The 12783-nt window shown below is 44.8% G+C and overlaps 1 protein-coding gene across 1 annotated transcript in view; it reads right to left on the bottom strand.

The window, feature by feature from the left end:
* SERPINE3 (serpin family E member 3) overlaps positions 1–12783 on the bottom strand; it is a 110127-nt gene that overhangs the window by 58581 nt on the left and 38763 nt on the right. Inside the window, 4 exon segments of the mRNA XM_078658878.1 lie at positions 1318–1604; positions 9831–9916; positions 9918–9955; positions 9958–10054. Coding sequence (XP_078515004.1) covers positions 1318–1604; positions 9831–9916; positions 9918–9955; positions 9958–10054 — 508 coding nt within the window.

A 12783-nucleotide genomic window follows, 5' to 3' on the forward strand; every position in this document is an offset into this window, starting at 1 on the left:
GGCAGTGCATTGCACTTCACAGCTTTGCCTTTGTCTTGGTTACAATCCAGTGCAAATCATGATTTGCCTTTGATTGTAAATACTAGAACAACACTTTGTGGCAGATATAACATTTAATCATGCAGCGCAGTGTAGAATCCGCAAAGTGCTGTGTGAAAAGGAGAGAGGAGAAGAGCACCATATTTACAGAAATATGTCTCTCTCCTCCCTTTTTCCCTAGTGCTGGCACTGAAATCAGCTGCTGTGCGCCACGGAGACACCTTTGTGCCATGGTGCAAAGGTGTCTCCATGAGTCTAGCATAGATTTTGTTCTGGAAGGATAGCCTTCCAGTACAAAATACCATGCCTAGACTAACTTTATCCCTTTTCCTTCTTGGTCTGTGTGCTGTAAAGTGCAGCACATGTACAAAGTTGGAAAATGAAATAGAAATTAAAGCATTTCTCCTTCCTTGTGCCTACTTCAAAAGGGTGCAGTTTTCTGATGCTAAACCCTGCCCACTTTATTTAGTAAATACCGTTTATCGTCAGAAACCATGGGTGGTTGCATAGGAACTCCCATGCTCCACCCATGGTACATCCATTGGCGCCAAGTAATGGAAAGCAGCGATATTTGCTGCTTTACTTTAATGTTATTTCCAGCACTAAAGAAGTTTAGCGCTGGAAAGTAAACCATAAAAAACGATTTTGGGCTGATTTGCAGTGACATAGCAAGGGGGGAAGGGGCGGTCTGCCTCGGGCGGCCAGAGTTTTGTGGGCGGCAGCCACCTACAAACCCCCCCTTAACTGCAGCAGCACTGCAAATGCAGGATTCCTTGCCAGCACCCTCCTGCTCTTACTGCTGCCGCGGGGCAGCAAAGGCGGGGACCACCACGGGCAGCAAAAGGCCTAGCTATGCCACTGCCGCGTTGCGTAACTTTTGTGATGCAAACACAGTGTAAAATCTTAGCAAATATATCCCTTTGTGTTGGGTTTGCATAAAAAAAGTAATTCAAACCCGATGCAAAGTCTTTGCAAATCTGGGCCTAAATCTCTGACCTATGAAAAGTTCTTGCATCATATTGTATTGTATTGTAATTGCATTTATATAGCGTCTACTACCCCTCACGAGGCGTCAATGCGCTTTTTCGGCGAGTAGCATTCTATTCCGGAACCCATAAAGGATTAGTGCTGAATTAGTAAAGTGAAATATGAAAGTAATTTGAGTCTTAGTCAGTTATCTGGATTCAGAAGGATAGTGGAGGGATAGAAGAGGGAAAAGGTTTGCATTTATATAACGCTTGCTATCATATAACATGCATGTTTAACGTGACACAGTACCGTGCACGTTGTAGCCAAGGGCTCTTTCCAGCTGTCGGAACGTGTTCCCCTGGGCCCCAAACTGCAGCACACCCAAGGAAAAGGAAACACTGGCTGGGGAAACGATGAGGTTGGTTCTGTTGTCAGCGTCTGCCAACTTCTGGTAGAAGCTGACGGCGAAGTCCGTGCTCTGCTCCTTCAGCGCATCGTGCCGGCCGCAGCAGCCTTTCCCGAGGGCGCCAGACGACAAAATCAACGCGATCAAGCAGTGAGGATGCATGAGGGGAACCGAGGCGGGAATGACGCACCTGAAACAGAGGAACACACGGACTGTAAGGGAATGACAAGATACTGTACACATCCCTGTTGCCAATCGGACTTTATCCACAAACTATACCTTTCAGAGTAAGACGATGGTTTCCTTTTATTATTAATAATTACAAAATCAACGTTTCATGTGTTGTGTTTGAAGGTTTGACGCGAGTGTTAGAATTTAAAAAATTGACCTAATAGGCAGGGCCACTGGAATTATATGTGAGGACCAAATTATGCTGCAGGGTCGACTAAATTATGCAACAGGAAAAGGCAAATTATGCGGCGAAATGAAGCCCATTTTGTGTTAGTATTACCTCATTATTTTGGAATTTTACTCGCTCGTTAACACTTTCTGGGCAAAGGTTTTACCTCGTTCGTACCGCTTTGACACCCAAAAACAGAAATACGCTTTAGAAAGGTGACCAAACAACCTTTGAGAAGGGCCTTCCACTGTGCAATAACGTGTTGCTGCTGTGTTTTTTTTTTAATTTCAGTAATTTTTAATTGGAAAAGAGATTTATATATACAAGGCACAGCGTACAGGGGTACGAATATGCCACTCTACGCTATGCCACTGTACACCATTGCGTTCTATGTCACTGCACTCTGTACCACTCTATTCTGCTCTGCACCACTGTACTATATGCCACTGCACTCTACACCATTGCGTTTTAGGCCACTCTACTCTACACCACTGCACTCTCCACCAATGAACTCTTCGCCACTCAACTGCAATCTGCACCAATGCACTCTACTCTACTCTGCATCAGTCCACTCTGGGCCACTGCACTCTGTGCCACTCTACTCTAAGCCACTCTACTCTACACCCTTGCACTATACCCTACATCACTCCACTCTGCCCTGCACAACTCCACTCTACGCCACTTCACTCTGCTTTGAAACAATCTACTTTACGCCACTGCACTGTACGCCACTCTAATCCGCATGATTCAACTCTGCGGCATTGTACTAAATGCAACTGCACTCTACGCTACACCACTCTACTCTACACCACTCCACTCTATGCCACTGCACTCTACGCCACTCTATGCCACTGCACTCTTCACCAATATACTTTACACCACTTTACTCAAAACAAATGCACTCTATACTTCTGCACCCTATGCCAATCTACTCCACTCTACGACACTTCACTCTATGACGTTCTACTCCACCCACACCCTCTAATCCACTCTACTCCACTTTGTGCCACTCTTTGACACTACTCTATTCTACGAAACTCTACACAACTCCCTCTATGCCACTCCATGCCACTTTTCTCCACTCCAGTCTACGACACACTCCTCCAGTCTCCCACACTCCATTTTATGCCAATCCACTCCTCTCTATGCCACTCCACTCTATGACAGTCTGCTCCAATCTACGTCTCTCCACAACACTCTACTCCACCCTTTGCCATTCCACTCTCGTATACTACTCCATTCTATCCCACTCCACTTTATGACAATCTGCTCTGTTCTACTGCACTCTACTCTACTCTACAACACTCTATTCCACAACATAGCACTCCCTCTATGCCTCGCCCTTCTGCTCTATGCCACTCCACAACACTCTATGCCACTGCACTCAATGACACTCTACTCCACTGCATGCATCCCACTCTACGACACTAAACTCTATGACACTGAAGTCCATGACACTCTACTCCACTCCACTGTTTGACACTCTATGCCACTACACTCTACACTACTCAGCTCTACTATACACCACAATACGCGACTATACACAATTCTACGCCACTCCACGACTCCCTACACCACTCTATAACACTGCACGCTACTCAACAACACTACCTTTTATGACACTCCACTCCACAGCACTCTCCTTTACACCACTAACTTTTAGCCATGATGAACAGCAGTCACGCTGGTGTGCAGCATGGTTAAAACATTGGCAAAGCCAATAGTTCTTGCGTAGGTGTGCCCTATTAGCTTTGCCAATGCTTGTTTAAAGTATCTCATGCGGTAGCTTGAAAACCTGGCATGGCTCTGGCCCACATGAACCAACCAGTGACAAGTATAAAATACATTAAAGGGAAACACATTCCCACATTCCACTTCCCTCTATTGGAAGCCCCAGGGGATATTTGTGGGTTTATTGTTCTCTTAAAGCTAGTGTTATTATTTTTCTATTTGTTTTACTTAGTGTGTTTGTTAAGTACGAACCTGGCCCCAGGGGAAAATGGAACATGTTCCTAGGAAAAGGAATACAAATAATTAACTGTGCCTGCTGCACCATCAAAAGCTGCGCCCCTGCAGCCTTGTTATTCGGCAAGACTGTGGTTTACCAGTGCTGGCGGCGAGCTTCGAGCAAAATCTTAAGGCTTCTGCACCTAAATAAAGCTCTGGCTGACAGAGCTTGTCTGGGCACAGCATGATCAATGACACGTTCCATGATTGGAATTTCCTCACATCATTCATTAGGGCTCGCCTGGCGTTGGAGCGCGAAGCGCTCCCGCCAGCGAGTTCTATAGTCACCTTCCTCCCTGCCAAGGGAGTGAGAGCTGTGAACGAGCAGCTCCAGACCTGTGAACGAGCCGACTCAGGTCCGTGAACGCGCGGGAACGTCAATGTGCACGTTCACGCGCGTCACGCTCCTGTCCTCCCGCGTCTCTGCCGAGGCGCGCTCCAGGCCGACTTGCGGTGTGCGTCACAGCGTGTTCCAGCGGCCGGAGGTAGGTAAGTGAGGGCCGGGGGGATTTGTTTGCTTGTTTGGAACATTGAAATATTTTAACCAATGCTTGTCCCCGGTTTTAAGTCAAAAGTGGCACTGTTGCGATCAAGAACACGCTGCCTACCTCCTTGCACAGCATTTGTAATATTCCCTTCTTTACAAAACGTGAAGAACCTGGTTTTCTTCATTCTGTTCTTCCTTGAAGATTCTTTCACATGGAGATGAGCCCTCTGTTTTTCTTATAACCAAGAACCCATGTTTGAGTGAAAGTGCTCCATATAAGAATATCTTTGTTTACTCGTAAGATGTCAAGTGGGGTAGGAAGCTCCAGGAATTTTTGAGATCACAGCACTACTTAGGCTATAGTATTTTACTCGCAATCTTTACTTTTTGTATGCACCTTTGCCTTTGGTAGAGTATTATTTTCCATGGAACTCATTTAATTTCTGCCAGTTTGTCTGGCGTGCTATCTTGCCAGAAGTCTTCCTGTCAGAATGCAATTAGCAATTCTGGATTTTAAAAGTGCGCATTTGATGAACTGCCGTGTGTGCGCTCTTCGAGGCAACACGTGAAATGTAGGTCACATTTACTCCTTATTAAAACATGCATTAGGAAGAACTTGTTTAATTGAAATGCCTTGTGTGCAGTTCATGGTTTTGTAATCAAATCCGGAACCAAAAACTTGTGCTTCCTCCCCAGTTTCCAGTTGAAGTTGCCGTGGAGTAAAGCGAAGCCACATTATTCACGAGTGTGACTTGAAGGAACCCTACTTAACTTAACCACTGAAAAAACGACAAATCAAACTTGGCAGCAAGAAGGCCTCCTGGTTCAACGATGATCTTAAGAAATCCAAGAAACTCTGCCGCTCCCTTGAGAAGAACTGGAAAAAAGACCCAACCTCCAGCACCAAGGACGCCTTCAAAAACGCCACCCGCATACACCACCAACTGATTCGAAAGGCCAAGAAAAGCGCCCTCAAGGACCGACTAGATAGCAACGCCCACAACAGCAAGGAACTTTTCAACATCGTCAAGGAATTTACCAATCCCTCGGCCAACTCTAACGACATCACCCCCTCTCAAGCCCTCTGCGAATCCCTTGCCTCATTCTTCCACAACAAAATTGCAGACATCCACAACAGCTTCGACAACCAACCTGGAGACCAACCCACCGAACCACATGCTAGACCTTCACCCCCCTCGAACACCCTTAACGACTGCAAGCCAATCTCCACTGAGGACACCATCCGCCTGATGAACTCTATCCACTCAGGATCCCCCTCAGACCCATGCCCTCACCACATCTTCAACAAAGCAGACTCCATCATAGCACCGCACCTCCGAGACGTCATCAACTGCTCCCTCAACTTCGCCACCTTCCCGGAAAGCTGGAAACACGCTGAACTCAGCGCCCTTCTGAAAAAACCCACAGCGGACCCCACCGAACTCAAAAACTACCGTCCCATCTCGCTCCTTCCATTCCCGGCCAAAGTCATCGAGAAAGCTGTCAACAACCAGCTCGCTGCCTTCCTCGAAGCCAACAAATCCCTCGACTCCTCACAGTCCGGCTTCCGAGCAAAACACAGCACTGAGACCGCACTCATCGCAGCAACAGACGACATTCGAACTCTACTGGACAATGGAGACACAGTCGCCCTCATCCTCCTCGACCTCTCCGCAGCCTTCGACACAGTCTGCCATAGTACCCTCCTACAGCGTCTCAGAAACATCGGAATCCAAGGAAAAGCACTAGAATGGATCACCTCGTTCCTCACCGGAAGAACCCAGAGAGTCCGCCTTCCACCATTCAAGTCAGAGGCCACTGAAGTCATCTGCGGCGTACCACAAGGATCTTCACTCAGCCCCACCCTTTTCAACGTATACATGAGCCCCCTCGCGGCCATCGCACGCCAACACAACCTCAACATCATCTCCTACGCGGATGACACTCAACTGATCCTCTCACTCACCAATGACCCTAGCACCGCCAAAACTAACCTACACGAAGGAATGAAAGAAGTAGCCGAATGGATGAAACACAGCCGTCTGAGACTGAACTCAGATAAAACAGAAGTCCTCATCTTAGGTACTTCCCCCTCTGCATGGGACGACTCGTGGTGGCCAGAAGCCCTTGGAAAAGCACCCATCCCGACAGACCACGCACGGAACCTGGGCGTCATCCTGGATTCCTCACTTTCGATGAACAGACAAGTCAACGCCGTCTCCTCATCCTGCTTCAACATTCTTCGCATGCTCAAAAAAACATTTCGTTGGATCCCCACCGAAACTAGGAAAACGGTCACCCACGCTCTGGTCACGAGCCGACTGGACTATGGAAACACCCTCTACGCCGGTACTACCGCTAAACTCATGAAAAAACTCCAACGAATCCAGAACGCCTCAGCCAGGCTCATATTAGACATCCCACGCAAAGAACATATCTCTGGTCACCTGAAAAACCTCCACTGGCTTCCCGTCAATAAGAGGATCACTTTCCGACTCCTAACCCACGCACACAAATCACTCTACGAAATCGGACCAGAATGCCTCAACACACGACTGTCCTTCTACACCCCCTCCCGCCAGCTACGATCATCCAACCAAGCCCTCGCCACGGTACCTCGCATCAACAAAACCACCATGGGAGGCAGATCCTTCTCCTACCTGGCAGCTAAAACCTGGAACTCACTTCCCACTTACCTTCGCCTTACCCAGAACCACCTAGCATTCAGAAAGCAACTTAAAACGTGGATATTTGACAAGTAATTTCCCACCCCTCCTCAAGCGCCTTGAGACCCTATGGGTATGTAGAGCGCTATATAAATTCTTTGACTTGACTTGACTTGACTTGACTACTTGTCTGCCCGTGAACACTGAGGCATTTCTGGCAAGGGTGTGCGCAATTTTGGAGGCTAGAAACCCCCCTCCCCCCTTCATGGTAGGGTGACCAAGTGCCCTCAATTTGCTCCTAACTACAGTTTTTTCAACATCTGGTCTGTCATTTAAAAAAATGTTTTACATTTAGTAGAAAACACGTTTTTAGAGAAGGTCGACGGGACAAAGAGGGAGCCACGTCCCAATGTGTTTTAGAGCAGAATTACGTAGCAGTCCCAAACAGACTTCAATTTACTTAACACAGATAATACTATGTTTCAACTTAGCATTTAATTTCCTTTAGTGCCACAATATCTGTGCTTTCAATATTGATCAATGCCATCAGTTAAGTCATTCTTCAATCCTGGGTCGTACAAATTGTAGTCCTACTTCTATGTTGTTGGAATGACTCATAGTTTCGGTCACCCTATCTCATGGCCACCTGGGTTTTTGCCTGTGGGCATTGGGCAGTTAGGAATATTACTTGGTAGCTCGGAGCACCACTTCTTTTGGTACCTCAAAAGTACCTGTCCTGGGCAGTTAAAAAAAATTCTTCCTGAAAAATAGTCGGCTGCTAAAATAGAACATTAGCCACCAATGTGCTCATTTTGAGCAGCGTGAGGGGATCCTTCTTAGTCAGGACTGTGCTTAATTTGTGTGGCTAGGTTTTTGCAGAAGTTACACTGCTGCAGCTCACTGGCAGAAACTATTCCTAGCTAGGAACCTACTCTCTTTTGACATTGGTGAGGTTCAATGTTGGCCTAGCCAGGAGTTTTGTTGTGTTTAAAAGCACAACCCTTACTAGACAAAGCTCTGCTGTGGAGCCTGGAATGCACCCTTCATAGCCTGAATCACCCCCGCTTTGAGCCGTTGCTGCCTAGGCAGCGGAGTTCCTACTTGGCAAATTTTCAACATGCTGCATAGCTTACAGACATTGGCAAAGCCAATAACTCTGGCTAATCACTTATAAGGTCCCAAAGGCGAGACCTATTGGCTATGCCAATGCTTGTTTTTTTGAAGCACTTAAAACACTTTTATAGCAGTACTGTCATAGGGTATTTTGTGGGCGCTGTGAAAGCATGGTGTGTCGACAAGAATTTACTCGGCTTCCTTTATGCGACTGAGTTGCTGCACCTGGTTTCTGATAGTCTTCTCTGTAGGGTTGACCGGTTTTTCAGTGGTGGCCCAGACTCAAAGCTAAGCTATAGCAAATACAAACTAACGGTAATGTTGCAAAGTTGACAGAGTAAACCTCCATCATGAGGGATCAAGAACACTGGCCCAGCATACCTCACAATCGCATCTTCTTTCACAAACCTTCCAGACATCTCTGCTCGTCTGGACTCCGACTTGCACAAATCCCACGCACCAGGAAAACCTGATCCGGTGGTCAAGCCTTGTCCTACATCGCTCCTAAAGTCTGGAATGACCTGGCACTACCAATAAGATCCTCCTCCTCACTACATGAATAACACAAGAAGCCAAAGACATGGCTTTTCGAGTAGTCTCACTAGGCCCTAGGTGTGCCTAGATTTACCCCCTTTTGTACCGCTTTGTTCGCCATAAGTTTGGCAGGGTATGCTCAGACGTGAGTCCCTTGCTCACTTTGCCACTGGATTCAAGCTAGCATGGCTGAAGAATGCTGGAATGCCAGAAACTGGTCCTAGGAAGCTTGTTTCCGGTCCAGGGAAGGAATGGCTTGGCAGTTCGGGCTAGACTGTTCCCATGAGGCACAGGGTCAGACTTATTTGCATATGGCCATGTCTGAACTGGGGTGGCAGAGTGGGCTAAAGAACGGTGATGGATTAAACCCAGATCTTTTGACTGGGTGTGAGTGTTTGATTGGTTCAGATGCTCTGTCCATCACCACCCCCTTTTGCACCGCTAGATTTACACCTGGTCAGTGCCCAGATACCTCCCACCCAGGCTGATAGCACGCTCAACAAATCTGCATATTATAACATCAAGTAGACTGTATTGGTGGTAAGAGATATATGCCGGGTCGTGGGACACTTTAAATCCAGGTATATTTAGGCTGTCCGCCGCGGTGTTGTGTGTTCAGTTGCAGGTATAGAACGGTAGGCACGCCATGCCTTCGTCCCCTGGCCATCGACGCAGTAAAGCAGCGCTGCAGCAGTACTACTGTATATACATCACTCAATAAAAAGTAAGACATATTTGTTCACTCAGCATGCCAGATTTTCAGGATAACCTCTGAATATTTAAACAAACTCCATTTAGATTCATTTATTGTAAATGTAGATTGCGAAAATGCGAAATGTATGTGGCCATCCTGGACCGAAATTGGACTCCCCTGCACTAATGCCATAGAGTGGTCTCCTTCAGTCATACATTCAAGTGAAGTGGCAACTGCTAGGCTTTTAGTTCCAAAAAAACTGCAATTAATCCAATGCACTTTTTTGAGTACAGAGACTTGTCACCATGAGACTTTGACCCAGAGCAAGTGAGAGAATGGAAGAAAAGGAAGACAGAAAGGAAAACAAAGGCAAAGGGGAAAAGCAGGGATGGAAAATAACCAGTAAGAGTTATATGTATTTAGGGACAGGCAGTGTAGGGTGGTGGAAGAAAGAATCACGAGGTGCAAACAAGACTACGCAGATTTGTTTGATGACGCACTGCTGAGAGGTCTACTCACAGGTGGCTCCGGATGTCTCTCCTCGCTTCGGTCCTCACTTCCTGCCTGCACGCCTCGCTTCCTCCCGGCGGTGTGTGGATGGATGGCTGTGGCCTGAGCCATGGCGCTGCCTTTAAAGGGGGGTCGGTGACCGCGGCCTCTGTTGGCGATGTCTGTACCACTCTGTCCAAATTCCTGGACGCCGGAGGCTCCGCACACAGCCAGGCAGAGAGGTATTTCCCTGAGCGGCAAATCCGTCTCCATGGAACAGATTGGTACCCGGGGAGGAGCGGCCCACCGCTCTGGTTCACACGCTGGACTCAGGGCCCCGACATTCATCAAATATCAAAAGCGCACCCCGCCCTTTATTATTATTGTTCAAGCTTCCTGGCACGAGCAGTGCGCGCCCGACTTTCCTTCAAAAAAAGTGCCCAACGAAAACTCGACAAGCCCCGAAACAGTGTAATTTGTGTGTTTCCCACGACTGCCAAACTTAATCCAGACCTGAACAAAGAAGCCACAGTGTCAGAGGACCGATCACAGAGGGATCAGAACTGCCAACCACTTTTATCTTTGCTAAGTCTTATCTCTGATAAAAGTGTCTAAAACGTGTACTGGCAAACTAGTGTAGAAAAGTAACAAGTTATGTTCTCATGATTAGACTACTGCAAACGTGCATTGGCGTTTCGATGCCTTAGCAATTCTCACAGAAACAATTTTGTGTCGGCGGTGATTCATTTGGTCAGTGGCAAAACGTCGTGTGGTGTTGCAACTTGCAAGTAACATACTGCACCATCTTATATGTTTTGCATTGTTGCAACGTTATTTCAATAAACATTTAGCACAACAAAATGAAATAATAAAAAAAAGCTGATTTTTTTTTAACACCAACAAGTGCCGGCAAAAAACTGTTTACGTGATATGACCCCAGGTGAGGCATTTTAGACAAGATATACCGATGCAATAAATAGAATAATGAAACATCGTTCATGTAATACCATCGACAGTGGTACAAAAGTTAACTAAGCAAGGGCATATAGTCCACATATTACATTTTCCCCCAATGATTCAGGGGGTTAGAATTTTTATTTTTATTTTACTTACTTTTGTCCAAAGGAATCTGCGGGCAGTTGGGGCTAGAGGGCTCCAGTTGGAACAATTGGAATCACTTACTACTCATGCTCTGGGCCTACTAGAATATTCGGATGTATGACGTTACAACGCATACTTTTACAACGACTACCATTACAACAAATTTTTACACCAACGCAAAAACTTTTACAACGCATACCATTACAACGCAGGATTTTACAACGCAAGTACCTTTACAACGCATACCATTACAACGTAAATATTGGTAAGTATATAATTTTTTTTAATATAAATTATTTTAAATTATTAAAATATAATTAAATTTGATTTAATTTTATTTAATTAATTTAATTTAAATATAATTTTAATTTATTTTTACAAATTAACCCTGTACCCCAAAAACCCAAAACTGACCCTGAACCCTAAACATATTTTTTTTTATTTAAATTAATTTAAATTATTAAAATATAATTAATTTTTATTTAATTACATTTAATTAATTTAATTTAAATATAATTTTATTTTATTTTTACAAATTAACCCTGCACCCCAAAAACCCAAAACTGTCCCTGAACCCTAAAAATACCCCTTTGCCCAAAAACCCAAAACTGACCCTGAACCCTAAAAATACCCCTTTACCCAAAAACTGAAAACTGACCCTGAACCCTAAAAATACCCCTTTACCCAAAAACTGAAAACTGACCCTGAACCCTAAAAATACCCCCTTTACCCAAAAACTGAAAACTGACCCTGAACCCTAAAAATACCCCTTTACCCAAAAACTGAAAACTGACCCTGAACCCTAAAAATACCCCTTTACCCAAAAACTGAAAACTGACCCTGAACCCTAAAAATACCCCTTTGCTCAAAAACTGAAAACTGACCCTGAACCCTAAAAATACCCCTTTACCCAAAAACTAAAAACTGACCCTGAACCCTAAAAATACCCCTTTTCCAAAAAACCCAAACATATAATATTTTAAAAATATTTATATACTTACCAATACTTACGTTGTAATGGTATGCGTTGTAAAGGTACTTGCGTTGTAAAATCCTGCGTTGTAATGGTATGCGTTGTAAAAGTTTTTGCGTTGTAAAACTTTAGTTGTAATGGTAGTTCGTTGTAAAAGTTGCGTTGTAAAGGTTGTTTCCCGAATATTCGACCCATAACTTGATTACCAAGTTCTCTTATTTAGTACTTTGGTTAACGAGGCAGAGAAGTCAACAGCTTACTCAATGCGGTGGTGTGGGCTAGACATCAGAACACAGTAATAATATCAGTCAATAAGGTTACCAGTTCAGTCAGTGGTTTACTTTCTAAAAAGAGAAGTACTATTATACACATTGTATTGTATTGTAATTTAAATTTTCTCTGAAATTAAATTTAATCAGCCTATTTTCTTTAGGCTGACTTTCTTCATTTTAGATATTTCTCAAAATGACAGATTACCTTTTTAAACACCCAAGGCCTGATTCACAACGGTAAACTTAAATGTTGTGTAAATTTACGATTGTTTGCTATTCACAAAGGGATTTACGAGTAGTATCTTTCTGAGTGAGGAGTAAAATTAAGATTAAGATACTACTCGTAAATCCCTTTGCGAATACCAAACAGTAGTAAATTTACAAAAAGTGTACGTTTACCTTTGTGAATGGGGCCCCCTGTGTCGTGCTACCCGCCGAAAAAGCGCTTCGACGCCTCGTATGGGGTAGTAAGCGCTATATAAATGGAATTACAAGATACTTTTCCATGAAAATATGCTTCAGTGGAAAAGGTAAATGTTTAATTTAAAGGAAAGCACGATAAATAGGTAAGAAGGGGGAAAAGGTGGCTATTCAGAATGGTGTAGACTTGGATGAGGAAGGGGAAATAGTAAA

The sequence above is a fragment of the Lissotriton helveticus genome, chromosome 8, assembly GCF_964261635.1.
Source record: "Lissotriton helveticus chromosome 8, aLisHel1.1, whole genome shotgun sequence".
NCBI classification, from domain to species: Eukaryota; Metazoa; Chordata; class Amphibia; order Caudata; family Salamandridae; genus Lissotriton; species Lissotriton helveticus.